This window comes from Tachypleus tridentatus, chromosome 8 (assembly GCF_004210375.1).
Source record: "Tachypleus tridentatus isolate NWPU-2018 chromosome 8, ASM421037v1, whole genome shotgun sequence".
Taxonomy (NCBI): domain Eukaryota; kingdom Metazoa; phylum Arthropoda; class Merostomata; order Xiphosura; family Limulidae; genus Tachypleus; species Tachypleus tridentatus.
The window spans coordinates 107,400,956-107,419,565 of record NC_134832.1 but is presented as its reverse complement, the minus strand read 5'-3'; the positions used below and the strand labels follow the sequence as shown (position 1 = coordinate 107,419,565).

The following is an 18,610-nucleotide window of genomic DNA, read 5'->3' as shown; positions in this document are numbered from 1 at the left end:
AAGAATATGAATGTAGAGGAACTCATTGTGCATGGAGTTAGAGGTGTCGTATTTCTATTGGTGAAGAGCTTTGTCATATAATGGCATCATCTTGAAGTGGTGAAAATTTTCATGATTTCATGTGGGATTGGGTATGAAATTTGATAAGGCTGGTGGTTTCGAATGGTTTAGAAATCCAATTGGGGAGAAAAAGAGAAACAAAACGTTTCTAACTACCCTGAATTGTCTTTCAGGCACTAAACTAAAATTAGGCTTGAAAGATTTTTAAACCTAAATTTCTGCCTCAGATTTTGATGATTTGATTTGATGACCTCCTTGGATGAATGCATAAACTCAAGAGGTAAAAGACTTTTTTTTGTCACAAAAGTAAGAAAGTGAGGTATTGTTTCAGAAAGCAGTTGTCCTTGAACCAAAGTAAATAAATAAACATACTATATTTGTGTCTTACGTTATATTCAGTCTCTTTCTTTCATTCTGAATAACTCAGTTAGATTTAGAGAAAGTCAGAACTATTCTCGAATAAATATCTTGTTCAATGTCTTGTTATGTTATGGACCCGTATTATCCTCCTAATCTTTAATAAAATCACCGTTACTTGAAAATACCACAAAATAAGAAACTGATTGATCCTATTTTCCACCGTGAGTTTCAGTGTAAATAATGCTAATATTTAAAAAATGCCATTGGGACTAACAATTTATCTTCACAATATATTTCGGTATACTAATATAAATGTATTTTATATTTGTTTTTACATATGCGTAGTACTATAGTTTTTTCACACTAAGTTTCGGGAGTTGCGAAGCTAAAAACCGGGTTTCGATAACCCAAGGTATATAAAGCTCAAAATGACCTTTGTGCTTTTAATACAAAATTAATGTGTGTTAGGCTTCATATTAAAAAAAAAAAAATTTAACATCGTCGAAGGAATTGCATCGCGTCAACGACGTATTGTACAATATTGGGCTTGATAGAGAAAGGTAAGTTGATAATGATACGTTGTAATTAATATGTTTTTAAAATATTTTGAAATGAACGAACTGGTAATTACACTGTAAATAAAATAAAAAATGATTCAAGCCACTTATTCAGAATCCTTGCCATTTTATTTTCGAAACTTCCTAAAGCTCTTGCAAAATAAAAATAAAAATTCAAGCGCATTTAAAATCGCAAAACCGTATTCTCCTTAAATTAAAAAAAATTGAGCAAATCGAAAGTAAACCAGGGTAAGTAGGGCTCTAAAAATGATAAATTTCTGAGTTTGAAAACAATATCTGATTATGTACACGATGAACTCATTCAAAATTATATTTTGAAGTTGATATAAAATACTATAATTTACAGTTACGAGTTATATTTTATGCTACTATATTTTATAAGCCACGTAATAGTTAGGCTTATGTTGTAATACTGTTGCTGGTAGTAAAAGTAAGTTGAACTTCAACTTGAAGCAACGCTGCTTGTTGAGACCAAAATTCCTCGGCTGTGTCTTTTTTGTTTTAATTTAGTGTTGAACAATATGCATATTAAATAAGTAAAACGAGAAATTTAACTTTGGTTGTGCAGCTTTATTTAATCATTATTCACACATTATCATGATTATGCTAGTTTTTCGGACTTATCATTTAAATTAGTATTACTACTAGTTGTAGAGTAAGTTTGAGACCAGGTAAAGTAAACAAACCTCGTGGAACATGGATAGTGTGGAAATTGTGTTTTGGATTGTCTACATTATTTGAACTTTGTAGGTTTGACTCGGGGCAAATCTCATTTCACTGATTTTAAAAAAGTAGCCTTTACAAACTGCATAGTTTGATTGTAAGAAACTTGTTAGGAAAGCTGCCTAAAAGATGAAAGTTTTAATGATATTTGGAATTTTCTTCCTAAGCCTTTTTTTTGTTTTTAACTTTGCTGAGAAAATTTGTATTCTTTATAATTTTTTATACTTGCACCAGAAACCAAATACAAAATGGTTCAGCAAAAATATTACATTTTTAATAAATTATAACTATAGAGCTGTTAAGAATATGAAAATCATTGATGAAAGATGCAGAATATCAAAATTAAAAAAAGGTAAAGAAAGAATCTATAGTTGAGGCTGAAATGGATCGAAGGGCTCTTAGTTTATTACATCAATTTGTATTTAAGGGTTTTTAAAACCTATTTTAACAAACAAGAAAGCCACAGAAAATATTGAACTTTAATGAGAATTTTGAATGGGTAGCCTTGTTGTGGAAGAGGAACATGTATGCTCAAGTGCTAAATAACTTTTTTGTTAACTGTTGTATAAAAATGATAGTAATAAGATTTCTAAACCTATTAATAATTTTAGAAGAAGAAAAATAATTTTCAAATAGCCTTATTAAAGAAAAACCATGTTTTGTGAAAGCTTAGGAATCTTACAAATAGTAGAACTTCTGGTTCTGATGAGATTTATCCAAAGACTCTAAAGAGGTAATGAATTGATAGGGGTTTAAAATAAAATTTTATAGAAGGGAGGTTATTCTCAAATTTTATTGAACTACTACTTTTGAATTTATGTCAGTAAGTTGGGAATCAAATTAGAGTATAATTCAAACTTTAATATATATAAGTTAATTTCTTAATTTAAAAAGTGAGTATTAAAAGAACACATCTAAATATAGATTTTAGTGAGTTGTGGTACGTTGAATGTAGTGCTGTTTTAAATTAGATGTTTGTAATGTCAAAATATTAATTCTAATATTACTAATACTGTCAACTTACTGATATTATCAAGCTAGAATATAAAATAAGAACCTTGCATCTTTTTATTTTGCTAAGATATGGCTTATCTACTGAATCATATATAGTGGCCCTGTTCAACTCTTTGTTTTTGAAATGGTCATTTATATACACTTACTTTAATATATGACACGTGAATAACCAATCAACAGCTTAAAATGTCTCCAGAATAGTTTTCTCCACCATTTTAATGTTTGAAAATGCTACAATGTTCTTTCGATCCAAGATTTCAATGAGGTAAGCGTTGTCTTTATTCTGCGTGAAGTTTCATATGAGGTGTGATCAAAAAGTTCCAAGACTTCACTTTTTATTCCAAAGTATTATGTGCTATCCCTTTCAAAGTAATCTCCCTCAGCTGCTACACACTTCTAATGTTCCTGCAATTTGCAGAAGCAGTGTTGGAAGTCTTCAACTGTTATGAAGTAAGTTTTGCTTTCATATTATTGTGGATGGTTGGAATGTCATCAAATCTTTCCTTTTAACTTAATTTTGATTTTTGAAAACAGAAAAAAAATCACATAGGGCAAGATCGGGAGAATATGGTGGGGTGTGGTATCACAAGAATGTTCTTTCTGCCAAAAATTCTTGAACAAACACAGCAGTATATGAAGGCATGTTGTCATGATGAAGACACCAGTGATCATTCTCTCACAGCTTCCAATGAGTTCTTCTAACTTTCTCCCTCAAGTGAATAATGACCTCTTTATAAAAGGCCTGGTTAACTGTCTGGCTATCTCAAATTTTTTCTTTCACCTGAGCAACCGTTTCATCAGTGGATGATGTTGACAGTCACCCAGAGTGTGGGTCATCTTTGACTGATTCCTGGCCATCTTAGAAGCATTTTATCCACTGATAAATGACAGCCTTACTTAAGCAGTCATCACCAAAGGCAGTTCTTAACATTTTGAGGATTTCTGTTCCTCTTCCATTTTTCACACAAAACTTGATGCAAACACATTGCTCTTCTTTTCTGTCCATTTTTATTGTGGCAAGGGTCTGTCTTAAAACATATTTTTTGTAACATGGGGATAAGGTCTGGAGAAATGGCTTGTTTATGGGTTAGATCACTATTTGTACTTAGTACACACTTCAGTGAAGCTCACTGCCTCTGTAGTGGTACCTGTAACAGAAGAAGTCTTAGAATGTTTTGATCAGACCTTGTATTTTTTAAAATCTAAAGAGTAATAAATTATAGTAGAATTCTATAGTTATTTATGTTTTTTTTTGGTTATTCAAGTATATATGACCTAATTTTTTTTGTGAAATCCTCCATGTGCAAAATGCAAAAAGGCTTAGTAACCTATGTCCAGCAGCAAATGAGTACAAAGATTGTAGTGAGAAGAAATAATTGTTTGCTTTACTTCTTGATTTATTGTTCTATATTTTAAGAAAAATAAGCTTAATAATTTAAATAGTAATAGTCTGATGTATAATAATTGAAATGTGACTGTCTGTTACAAAATACTAGTCCACTAAAATAAAACCAAGTCAAAAAAGACTAAAGGTCAGTTTTATATTACTGCATATTGAACTGAGTGGACATGCACCACATCAGTGCATGGAAGCTATGTATGCATTACTGGAAGGCCAGTATAATGAAAAAATAAATATATGTGTTCATATACAATGTTGTGAGACTTATGTTATTTAGACTAAACATTTGTATTTTCATATTATAATATGTAGTCATTCTAGCATGAAAAAAGTGCAATTTATATTCCAAATGTTTTTATGGTAGATACAAAATTGACAGATTCCACAGTGAGAGTATAGAAAATAACATAGAATATAAAGTTTTGCTGAAAATAAACATTTGAAATGTGTTTAGGTGGTTTTAGGGTTTATGCAAACAATATTTGAGATTTTTAGGATAAATAATAGTTTTTATTCATAACATGAAATCACTTTGCACTCAGACTAGTTATGAAACAGACTATTTTCATAAACAAATCTTTGGTAAAATATTTTATTAAAACATCTGATTGTTTTATACAAAGTACTTGTAATTTTTACTAAAGGTCTATTAAATTTTTTGAAAATACATGTGTTGTATCACAAATTATAGTGCAAATAATTAACATGTACAAATGTGTAGGTGAACTCCTATATGCTATACTGAGCCCTGTGCAAAAGGGTTAAGTAATTGACTATGGAAAAGCAACATTGTTTAAATATTCATATTTGTCAAATTAGCATTGTGTGAGTCATTGGCTTGTTAAATTAATGAAGGTCAATGGTATTGTTACTTTGAGTTTGAAGAAAATTACTCTCCTGTTTCAGGCTACAAGTTTTAGTAATGTATTTTCAGATTTTGCCATAGCTCAGTTGTGACATTTTAATAAGTAGTCATGACCCTAGTTAATGCTGAGGGCAAGAAAGTGTGTGTGATGGACCATATTGTAACAATGAACATGAATGTATAAAACAATGGGCTGCACTAATGTTTAACATAATTTCAAAGTATGAAATGATGCAAGAGCAAGTAATTTTATCCAAGTGTGTCACATATACTGAGGATGTGTTAAGTGGGTATACAGTTTGTAGTTTCCACTATAACATCATGCATTTGATCCATCTAAGCTTTTATGTGGCTAATCTTCACTAGGTGAAAGAATAATGAAGTACAGAAGTATTTTGTCACTTTTATTTTACTTATAAAATTAGCTTTATGTGGCTAATCTTCACTAGGTGAAAGAATAATGAAGTACAGAAGTATTTTGCCACTTTTATTTTCATTATATATATCTGGAATTGTGCATACTTTAAAACTGTGTAAGGATTTCTTAAAACTTAGTGTTCAAATTACTAGGTATCAGAACTCGTACATTTTAATGTGTATGGCGATGACATTTAAATTGAGCTTGCACACTGTGAATAATAATATACCATCTACAATTCATGGATTATAAAATAGATATTTTATTAATATATTATATTATATATAATATAATAATAATAATTAATATAATTATTAATATATAATAATGGGATAATAATATACCATCTACAATTCATGGATTATAAAATAGATATTTTATTATTAAAACAGTTATATGGATTAACATCATGTTGTGTTTCTTAGTCAGGTGGAAGATTTATATTCTGTAATACTGATGTAAAATTATTAGTGCATCATTTTTCTGCACAAATCCATTCTTGCAGTTGGTGCTTGCTTGTTTTTCACAGATTTAGATTCAGTCATGATGCCTGTCCTTTTCTTTTTTTATTTCCAATGTTCATTTTTATTTTGAATATTGACTTGGAATGTTCTGGTGTTGCAGGTGTTGAACTAAAGATGGAGGCTCCTGTACTGGTAAGTAACACGCCTTCCCAGCCTATGCCAGATAGTAAGCCTTCACCCTGGGGTACGCCAGCTACAACTGTTGAGCCAGTTTCATTTGCTGAAGTAATGAGTGAACAGCTAGCATGTTCATTACATCAAGATGAAGAAAATCAAATGGAGAAAAGTGTGAGGTGAGAAGGAAATTACTATATGTATATACAGATGCATATACTTGCATATTTCTGATTTTTGCATTTTTTTCAGGATTTTCCAAGGAGTGTAGACTTTTGAGAAAAGTGATAAACATATTGTTTATTAAGAAGCAAATGTTAATTTTTGTTCTTTAATTTTATAAGAATAAGTTATATTACAAAAATACAAAATATATTCATTATAATTTCTCTCTGTTTGTTTTTATTTTATTTTGTATAATTTGTCTATGGAGAAGTGTCAAATATCAAGTAAGATAATAAAAAAATCAGTACTTAATACTAAGCTGAAAGTTCAAGCATTCATAGAACTACCAAGACTATTGGGAATGTCTTAGCATATTCTTAAAGTTCTGTCACTAACTTCAGTTACATTCAAAAATTTTTATTGATAGAATAAAGGTTAAAAGATGCTGAAAAAAATTAATGCTCAAAACTTGTATTTAAAGAAACACTATTGATTTAATGATTAAGAAATTAGTAAAACTTAAAATTATAGGAATTCATATCTATGTATTAAATGTTGTAGTTGTTACTTATTAAATTTAATTACAAGAAGTGATAAACTTTAGTAATCAGTCATTTTTGTAAAAAGTTAATATATACAGGTTGTACTGTTGACCATAATACCTCCTAATTGTATTGTAAAATAATATTATTTATTATGTCATTCAGTCTTTTCTGTTGAATGCACCAGATTTGCTTTCAAGCATTAGATGAACATTTTGATGGTTAACATGTCCAAAAAGCTTGTTAGATCAAGTGTTGGAAGATGTTACTTACATCCCATGTTAACAAGCTCCCTTCATAACTGAATCTTGTCAGACATAATGAGAATAATTATGGGTCATTTCATGTCAACTTATCTAGGGCTTTATAGATTTCCTTGAAAAAATTGAAGTAAAAACTTCATTTTGATTTATTTAACCATTCAATATAGCTTCAGGATTTTGCATGGAAAACAAAATGAAGTTTTGCTTGACTTTTTTTAAAGAAAATCTGGGACATGGACTCTGAAAAGTTTTTTTTTCTAGGTCAGTTGGCATGGAATGACCATTATATAAAGTAAAAATATCTTTGAACAAAAAAAACTCAAAATAGAGGAACCAACAATATTTCTTAAGCTTTTTATTTTTTATGGGTAGTGTTAAAATGCCACACAAGATTTAATAATTCTAGATAGTATAAAACAACTAAAGCTACCACTGTGTATAGTTTTCAACTTATCCTGTCATTAAACTATGAAGCCTTTGTCAAATTCAGTGTTAGAAATTTGTGAACAAAAGTAGCTAATATTTCCATAAAAATATCAAATCTAGCCTGCAATGAACATACATTGAGAAAATATGATTTCCAGATTAGTAAAATAAATTTTAAAAAGTTCAACCATATAGAATACTGTGAAAATGCTGAACAACTATTCAGTATCACTGATATTTTAAACCAAAACATAATTTTGAAAAAAAAAGGTAAAATTTAATCTTCATGAAATTGCACAAACTAATACTCACACGCCAGTGAAAGGAACAAAAAAGTCTCACCTATGTAAAATACATTGACAAAGAAAATTAAAAAGTTCCAAAATTCAATTATTACTTAAAAATGAAAAGTAGATCTTTTAATTATAGCGACAATTTTTTGTTCAGAATATTACATTTTCCAGAATAGGTGTGCAGGTTTCAAGAAAAACTATAAAAGTTTACTAAAATGTTGACATGGATCAGATACATTTATACCATGCATTTTATCTGTAGAAAAATTTGTAATACTGCTCATATATATATACTCTTGAAGAGTACACCTGATTAAAATACACACTCAGACAAGGGAATATTCCTTCAAAATCTGACTGTGGGCATGGCTTTAGTACCCCTTTGGGTTATTCAAATGATTTAGTTTTGGGACTGAATTAAATGGTAAAATTTGTATTTAATGTCAAATCTATCCCATAATTACTGTGCATGCTTAAGTGATGTGATGAGTAGGCTGGGTAGGCTAGGTGTTGGGGCTTTGACTGTTACTACCTGTTGCAATTTATTTTTTTAAGTTGAAAAATGTAGTGGCAAGTGGAGCACACAAGCATTAACTTGAGGGAGTTTACAGTTAAAGTAAATAACCTTACTCTGAGGATAAGATTAAAACTTTTGATATACATTGTCACAATACCTTTTTTACAATAAACTTGTTAAATATCTTGGAATACTTTACCAAACTCCTGTAGTGTTACTGATAGTATGTTCCTTAATTATATTTCTAATGACATTACTTAATTGTTTGCACTGTATTGATTTTACCATATCTTAATCATGCTATTTGATGCTAGGAAATATGACAGTAAATTACTTAGAGGGCTTAAGCAAGAAACACTGGGCAAGACCATCATAAGGGTAATCATAGTTTTTCTATAGGTCCCAGAATCTTCAGTTGCTGACACTCAACTTCTATTTGGCTCTTCTTGACTGACAATATTATTGTAACTTTTCTATCTTCAGACATGGGTTTGTATACAAACTCTTTCTGGTATTCTTATGATCTTCCAAGTAGTGTACACAACTACTTACAAGTAGATCTGACACTTAGTTGGTTGTTTTTCTTTGTTCATTTTATAATTCCCAAAATTAGAACCAAAACCAACTGTTCATTGGTTATAGAAGTCTGTAAGTCAGCAGCCTTCTTACTTGTATCCTTACTGTAATGGTACCAGTCTGCAGAGGATCTAATTTCCAGTCTCTTTAATGAGGCTTTTGTAACCCTTTCTCATGACCTAAATAGTGTCATTTGTAGACAGTATAAACAAAATGTTTCTCAGCATATTTCTCCTCTTGGTTAATCTTTGTTGTGTAATAATTTTTTTATGCTTTTGTGAATATATATCACACATCTCCTTCTTGCATGTATTTGCTCAGTATTTGAAGCATTTGAAATGCCCAGAAATTCTTCGGTAACAGGTGTAGAGAAAATGAGTATTAAATTTTTGTATGAAAACATCTAAAAGAAAATGGTTCAGTCAGAAAATTTTCCAGTTGTGTAAATAATACTGAAGTTAAAGTGCTGAAGAACAAAGAACATTGGAACTGTTTTTATAATTACATTACTCTGTAATTTATGTGAATAAATCAATGATACTTTGGCTCATTCCTTTTAATGCTGTAGATACATATTGCTTCATCTTAGAAACCTATGGTTTTAGATTATAAAATGTAAAGAGTGGTCAATAGCTTGAATTTTCTCTGTAAATTATTTGGTTGAGCCAGAAAGTTTGTAATCTTCATAGCAGCTGAAATAACTGTTATGAAGGCAGTTGTAAGAAATTAGCATACAGTTATTATAGTATTCTCACAATCTTAACACCACATTGATATATATCAGTTGAGATATATAATTTTGAGTTTATGCGAAAGTTGTATATTCTCTCATTCATAAAAAACTGTATGCATTCTATATATATATAAAAACAGCTGGTTTGGGTTGAGAAAATGTTTTATGTAGAGAAGTGAACAACGTTTCGACCTTCTTAACAATGAATTAGACAAAATAAAACAGTACTTCATCAACATCAACAAGTTTCCTCCACAAACCATAGAAAACATTATATGCACACACCTAGACAAAAAGCAAAATCAACTAACAAAAGTAAATATATCCCACAAATTAAAAAATCATGAAACCATATACTGCTGCATACCATATATTCTTGACATCAGCAGAAAAATAACCAACATTTGGCAAAAACTAGTAACAAAATATGACATTCCAGTTAATACCAAATTTATTTAAAAACCTGGTGCAAAACTAAGGTCTATACTATGTAAAAACTACACTAACAAATACCACATCAACATTGTTTATAAAATACAATGTGATAACTACCAAGACTTGGAGAAACAAGTAAAAAAATGGAAACCAGATTCAAAGAACACAAAATATCACCTTCACACGTTTTCGAACACTGCAAATCAAATAAACACAACATAACCATAGAAAACACTCAAATACTAAATAAAGAAACAAACATAAATGCAGAATTAAAGAAGCCTTACTTATACAACTCAAGCCCAACATAAACCAATAAAGGAAACACCTTTATACCTATATTAATAAATATAATCAAACATCTAAGCACACCCTTTACGTTCCTACACTCAGTTACACAACCCCTTCAAACATGTTGTCAGCTATTGGTCAGTTACCTCTTTCTTTCTTTCTTTGTGAACCTGACGATGACCGAAGAAGGTCGAAATGTTGTTTTCTCATCTACATAAACAATTTTCTTAACCAACCAGCTGTTTTTGCATATATATTTTTCTCTACAAGTGGGTTTTCTTGTCATCAGTGATTACTTGTATGTATTCTATTTGAAAGTTGTATAAAGTGATCACCTTGGAATAATTTTGTTTAAATGTATAACAGTCACACATTGGAAGAATTGGAGGTCTGGGATCAAACAGAAGGAAGTACTGACTGCAGTAATGATCTAATACTGGCACAACTACTGCAGATGGAGTATGACCGTGAACATGATGTATGCCTTGTTAGACAAGAACAAAAGTTGAATGGAAGCAGAAAAGGTTAGTTGAAGAATAACAGTATCATTACTCATTCACACACACACACACATTTCCTTTGAACACAATTGTTTAGAAAATAGAATATATGTGAAACATTCTGAAGTAAGATTTTTTGAGAAATATCCATCTGAACATTGAAGAAATGACTTAGAGAAGTAAAATTTAACTAAAACGTAATTTATTGTTAAGTGGATTTTTCTTTCATAATTGTAATGTTTTTCAGTTCAGTTCACCAATTGGGAAATCTTCATTATCTTTCTGTTGCAAACTGAGTATTTGTTGCTAAAAAAAGGTTGAATAGTTATTTATATCTGACTTCCAAACTTTCCTACACTTGCTTTGTTTAGTGTTATTTAGTGTTTATAATAGAATCATGCCACTTTATATATGTTTTAAGGGTGTTTGGCTTTAAGTAAGAAAATGTATGATTTTTTGGCCTTAGTATCAGCGTAGTGCTGCTTGATTCTTACTAATAACATTAGGAGAGAAACTGTACAAATTGTTTGTTTATTGAAATACTAACTTAAAAGTGAAAGAATGATGAGTACAACTGTTTAATGATTGTATCAGACAGGCAGTACTTTGCCTATACAGGAATGGTTTGAATTGTCCATTGAAATGGTATTTTAAATATCTCTTCAATAGGTCATCAGAACTTTACAATACTACACAATATTTCCTTTTCTAACTATCTCAATAATTACTGAGTTGCAAGTTCTGGAAATATCTTTAATTATTACAGCAAAATGTTTGAATTTCTTGCTCTTTATTTAGTTCTTTTTTATTGCATGATAACTCAAAAACCAAAACATTTGTGTCAACCAGTTTCACTGAGGTGATATAGTTTCAGTCGAAGTATCTGCTTTCATAGGTATTATTAATAAGTGGTTGTGATAAATATATATATATATATATAATTCTTGTGTAAATGATGTTACCATTATCCTCTGAAGTTAGCTTTCTTACAGAAATTTGATGTTCCTTTAAAAAACTTAAGTAAAGGGTGAAACAGGAATTAACCCCAATAAATGTTACAGTTGGAATCTTGTATTTAGATCTTGGTTATGTATAGAACCTTATTATATCTATTAAAATACTGCATCAATAAAAATAATAGCAAATAAGAAAAACTTTTCAAAAAATAAAATGAAATACATATATCATTGAATAATATCAATTATTCAAAAGCAATGGAAGCATAATAGTAAGGATGGCATTTGTATCATTCCTACATAATAACTTAGACAGGAATTTACATATAGCAATATATGTATGACTATTCAGTCACAATATAGTTTAATTTATTCTGTTTTTGTCTGATAATATTCCACTACACTGTGTGCCTGTGCTGTTATGTGGTGCTGATGTAAATAAATACCATATCTACTGCTCTTAGTTTTATTAGTAAAATACTTTTAAGTATAGGGTAACTGTTAACATTGTGGGTTCTAATTCTGTTGATCCAAGCTCTCATTGCTTAGTATCTTTTAACTTGTGAAATAATTAAAAGAAATGTGACACAGAAAAGTTAAACATGGAGTTAGGGATATATATAATTAGCATTTAACATATGGAATAATTAATTACAAGACAAGCATAGTTAAATAGTTAATTTTATAGAAGAATAATGCTACTCGTAGCAGTCCTAAATTTGCTAATGGAAAAACATAACTAATAAAAGATTGCTAGTGCTTTAATGTTGAGACCTTGAAGTTTGCCTTATTTATAAATATTAGTTTATTAAACATCTATTTCAATTTCTGTTTGCTTGTTTGGGGAAAGGATGAACATTTCTAATTCTAAGAGATAAATATTGATTCTAGTTGCTGCCATAAGCTTTTGTATAATATAATTTCATTGAATTAAATTGAAAGAAATCACTAGTTGTGACCAGGGTTACTTTTAATTGTTTGGTCAAATGTCCTATGAGATTTACAAAGACCTGTTGAAGTACTGTTTGACAGTCTGGCTAAAACTAATTACTTGGCAAACATCTTAAATATATGTTAATTTTATTATACTTTTAGTGTAAAAATGCTAAATTAACATTACAAATTCAAATAAATCATTACGTTTGTTAATAAATACAAACTTTGTTTTCATTACTTAAGATATCACTTATGTGACTGTAATGCTTATAATTTTTGCTTAACAACATCCAAAAGTAACAGTTAGTGCTATATTTTTCTCAAAATGTGAGAACTCAGCACCTTTAATAATGAGAATCTCTCCAAGAAAGAATGTTTCTTGAAAACAAAACCCTTTTTGTTTATTCAGTGAAAAGTGTAAAACATGTATAATACTTTAATTATTTACTCTAGTAAAAATACCCATATAACTGCTAGCTCCTGCAGAAGAATATTGAGCCTGTGGCTTTTTCTGGAATTGTCTGACAGTTCTAAATAATGTAGTTATTCTTGACATTCATTAATATTCACCACCCATGAGAAAAACCTATCATCACAGTATTACACCATAGAGTATATTTTATTCAAGTATTTCTTTGTGGAACAGTTATCAATGAAAGTGCCCTGCAATTTAGTTGCAACACTCATGAGATTTTCACTGAAGAAAAACAAATATTTAATTTTTGTTAGTAATTTAGTAATTTGAAACATAACATTTTGTGGAAATTTCAATTGTTTCATTTATTACTCAACTATAAAAATACTGCCTGGTTATAAAAACATCACCCAGTTATGATCGGTTCAGTAGTTTTCAAGATCCATGTTTCGGAAGTATACTTTGCAAACTCCATTATAATAAGATTGCTTATTGTGCTTAAGACCTGAATGTTTGTACTGTAGCTTTGTGGATTTGTTACCATACTTTTGTGGTTCAACACTGGATTAACAGTTTTTCACTATGAAAAAATACATTTGAATTTCATTTCAAGATGGTTATTATTATAGGTCCACTGCCTGTATTGTTCAAGTGTTGTCATTCAACTCTAATGGGAATAGTGAACTATAAGTATTGTACTTCACTACTTGTGTCACTTTTTCAGATTTTGACACTAACATAGCTTATAATTTTTAGTCCACTTAATTAAGTTAAACATTTCAAGGAAAGTACATTGAATGTTTGAAGGTTGTTTTAAAGATTATTAACTCAAAATACAAAAGTTAACTTGCATGCTGGTCCAAACATGTATGGCTAAGTCAATATTAGTTGCTGGATTATTCTTTATGAAAAAAAGTGTCACAGAATTTAGTATTAATCTTTTTCATAGTGCTAAACTATATTACCCATATTATTTCTTGAATTCATATAATAACTTTTGCTAATGGTTTTAATGTAATATGTTATAAAGGTATAGATTTATCTATTAAGATCTTTCCAGTTTCAGTGTCATTCAAAAACTACCGTCGGCTTCCTCGTGAGATGTTGTTTGATTCTGATGAAGGTGATGAAGAAGAGGTTGGAGCACAACACTGGGACATGTTTGAAAAGGCTGAAAAGTCTTCTCCAGCAATTGGTAGAAGTGGATTTACTCGATATGGTGGTGAAATCACAACCAAGCACGATCCCACTATCTGTAGTCACAGGAATGCCTGTCGTGTGATGGAGGTAAGAATAACTTATAAATAGATATACATAAAATGTGAATTAAACTACACTTAAATATTTGCCAAGGGATAAATTTGTCTCTACAATTAGCACTTTAAAAGTTTTATTGACTTGTAACATTGTAATAAGTTCATTCTCACTTTTGTGACACTTGTTTACAGCTGCAGTTTCTAATATTATAACTTGAAAAAGGTTGTATTTTTATGTTAGATACACAATTTATTTTGTTAAAAGAAACCTCAAACTTATTATTTTTACAGATCTTTTTTATTATTTAAACTGTGTAAGATGTATAAGTTTTTATGTCTTAATTTTTGCTAACTCTTTGGACACAAGTAGGTCAAAGTGCATATCACAACCTTTTACAGGATTATTTATTCAAGTTTAATTAAACTACTTTGTTATCATTGTATATCAGTAAACTTGGCATTCAAATTGTAATATATGTTTTAACTTCTTAATTTCAAAAGAAATATTTAAATAAATTATCTCTCTTTAATCGGTATCACATGAGACTTCTTTCTCAAATTGCCCATTACTGATTTTTTTTTACCCATCTTTTCTCAGAATTTCTTACATATACTGTACATATCCCCAAAATTAAACTCTCCACTTCTGACAGGAGAGTTCTGCTTTTAGGAGATACTAGCAATAAAGTAAAGTCCACAAGTCTTGCCCCTTGTAGAACATCTTGAAATTGTCATAAAATCTCTTTGACATTTATTGTTGCATTAATTGTAATCAGTAGAAAGCCAAAATTTCAGTTTACTAACAAAAGTTTAGTCTCAAGCTTTTCCAATAAGATTTCAATATTTTGGTATTCTTTTTCCCTGTTTGCCCACTGCTAGAGCTCTGTTTAATCAGGAAAAGAGATTATTAAAGCTCAGTTAGAAAGCCTGGTATATTATATAGTTTAAGAAAATTCTAATTTATATTTATTACAACATTTTATATTCTGAGTTGCATATTTTAATTAGATAATTTCTGAGACAACACTATCATTTCTAAGATGTAGGCCTAGTGTTTAACACAACTTTTGCAATATAAGTAACAATTTCATGTTTTTTTTATGTAAGTTTTTATTTATTGTTATGAATGTAACTAAAATGTAGAAAAATACAAACTTAACTTGGTTAGATACAGACTTTTAAATGAAAATAAATAAAGTACTTGTGAAAAATGATAGCAATAAACCAAGCACAAAAACATTTGTGTAATATTGGATTCATTGTTTACACAAAGCTGTGATAAATAACTTTTGTATAACTGAAAGGATCGAAGAGCAACTTTAAAAGAATAAAACTAAATTAAAATATATTATCTTGGGCTATAATTTGTTCTATTATCTTTTGGAATATGCAGTCATTCTAGCAAAAAATAGTCTGATTTTTTTATTGTTTTTGTTTCATGGTGTTTACAAGGTCAGTCAAATGGAATAAGTCTGTATACAGTGTTAGTCTAGAGAAAATAAATAAGATATAAAGTTTTACTGAAAAAACGTTTAGCATTTGTTAAAGATGTTGTAAAGGCTAATGCAAATGAAATTTAAAAACTAAAATGAAAAGGTATTGTTACTCATAACATGAAAATGACTTTGCCTTTAGACTAGTCAAGAGTCTAAGCCAGACTGAGTAAATTCAGACAGGTTTTAGTAGAAAAGCTTTATTAAAAATTCTGATATTTTGAGAACATCATACATGTAATCTCTACTAAAATCTTAAATATATTTAAATATATGTTTATAGTTATAGCATGTTTTGTTACACAGTGGTTACAAGGTCAGGTAAAATACATGAAAGTGCCTCCATGTGACAATTTTTAGATGTATGTGTATGTTTTAATTTTTTTTATCTTTAAATTAATGGATTAAAATACTTTTCTATGAACTTTTGAAGTAATTTTTTTTTTGTTTGTTAACAGTTTCCTCCTGGCTTCCTGACAGGAGATGGAGGGAGTTTTGATATGAAATTGTCTAATCATGTGTACAACAAATTAAAAGTTCATTCTTATGCTGAACAACGTCGTGCTGCTCGTCTTCATGATAAAAAAGAGAAGTCTACTGCTGTGAGTATTATTTTAAATCTACAGCCATAAACATAAATAATTTAGTTTGATTATTGTTTTCTGATTTGAAAATTTAAGATGAAATTATTCAAAGTAGAGAAGAAATGATAGCATTTGGACAGCCATTTTCATACTTATGGTGAATGCCATTTTTGTAACATAGAAGTACTATACCAACACACAGCCAGAAGACAGTTTTAAAGCCAAGATGAGAAATTTGCTATTAAGTAACAGTTTTATAACGTTTAAGTATTAACCAATTTAATGTCTGATTATAAAAATAAACTGATTGTTTCTGAACTAGTTGTGCATATATACTGTATTATTAGTGTAAATGTTTATTATTTAGGAACACTCTCTTGATCCAAAAACTCGATTGATCTTGTACAAACTGGTCAATCAGGAAGTTTTAGAAGGTGTGAATGGTTGTATAAGTGTTGGGAAAGAAGCCAGTGTATTTCATGCTTGGGGAGGAAAGTAAGTACTTTTCTGTCTTTGTAATATCTTACAGAGTTTTTTGTTTTTGCAAAATCTTTTGGAAATAGTTTTTCAAACTTGTGGCATGTAGTATTTCTTACCTGCAGTTGTATTTCATTCTGAGTCTTTCTTAAAACATACTTTAAACAAATAATACAGGCCTTAGATGGTTTTATTGTCTTGAAATTGTAAATGCTCTACAGAAATTCCAGTATACTGAATCTGAAACTATCGATTTTTCTACATTGTATACAGACTTTTTTTTACAAAACATGGTATGAAATTTTGTGTACTTGAGTCATTTTCTTTGAAATTCCATCACATTTTGTTGTGCTTAAAATGTTGACAATTACTGGCTATAGATTTTTCTATACCAACTGCAATGTAAGAGTCTTGTTGATTGTGTTATAACCCATGAAAAACACACTGCTATTACATAAATATTTAATAAGCCACATTATGTGTTCTTTCTGGGTAGTATTTGTTTCTGCATGCATATTGACATTTTTTATTTTCAATATTGTTTATTCATCATAATGGTGACAAGAAGTTGTGTGAAGGACCCACACATATTCTGTTATATATGTAATAATATGTTGCAAATTTTAAAGTAAGTTTTGTTTTCTTTCCAGTTTGAAAAAAATCATCACATGTTAGACAAAAACTTAATATTTCAATATTTAACTGAATTTTGAAAAATAGGTTATTCAAACCCAAACAACTTTTATAAATTTATAGGCCTGGTTAATTACTTTTAGTTGATTATTTATTCTAAATCATATTTTTATTATTTAACTGTTGATAATTAAACACTTACTGTTAATCTAATAGTTACAGCTTTCATGCTTTACAAAAGTAACACAACATTTGATTTGTTAATCCTCTCAACCTGGGTTTTACTTACTGTGCATGACACAAAATTTTAGTGTCTTGCACCCAAAATTTTATTAAACTACTTTTTGTTTATGTTATACCAGTTGGTGTAATATAAAATCTTAGCTAATAATCCATATTTTAATAGTATATAATTTGTAAGTTTTTAATTATACAAGGCAATATCTTTTTAAAAAATATTGAATTTCCCCTTGTCTGACATGTGACACATTTTTTCTAAGCATCTTGCATTTATCTACCACAAGTTGAAAAAGTATGAAATTACATGTAAAAAAAAAGAAGATAGAATAAGTACTATATTTCTTGTTTTTCATGTTTATTCTGTATTTATCATTATAAAATTAACTAAAATATAAAAATAGCAATTTTTAGGTTAGTTAATATTAGATAAATAATAATATAATAAAAGTGTTTTACAAGGCATGCATGCAAGCATCTTGTAATAGCTCCTGTGTCATGTAATTCATTAGTGTAACATGAGTTGTATTTTCCCCAAGTGGTTTTAACGTATTAAATGACATGGATAGTTATTAGAGACAATTCAAAGAGCAATAAAACAATAAAATTTAATTCTAAATAGATGTATATTATTGTAAGCTTAGAGCGACTTAGAATAAACAAATGTAGTTTCATGCACCAATATCAAGTTATTCTAGAAATAAAAAAGGGTAATTTAGATTTATTTTCAGATTCTTTTTTTTAGTGATTACAATGTTGGCTAAATTGACCAATCCAATTTTGAGTTGAAATGGAGAAAATAACAGATAAGATGTAAATTTTTA

General features: G+C 29.1%; 1 protein-coding gene across 6 annotated transcripts in view; it reads left to right on the top strand.

The window, feature by feature from the left end:
- Positions 1–291: 291 nt before the first annotated feature.
- Positions 292–18,610, top strand: part of LOC143223155 (serine/threonine-protein kinase RIO3) — a 32,019-nt gene continuing 13,700 nt past the window's right edge. The window contains exons 1-6 of one of the 6 annotated variants that reach the window (XM_076450713.1): positions 292–340; positions 6,045–6,237; positions 10,666–10,823; positions 14,167–14,393; positions 16,314–16,457; positions 16,807–16,934. In XM_076450713.1, coding sequence (XP_076306828.1) covers positions 307–340; positions 6,045–6,237; positions 10,666–10,823; positions 14,167–14,393; positions 16,314–16,457; positions 16,807–16,934 — 884 coding nt within the window. In that variant the 5' untranslated portion in view covers positions 292–306. The other 5 variants (XM_076450714.1, XM_076450715.1, XM_076450716.1 and 2 more) reach the window with 5 other exon arrangements.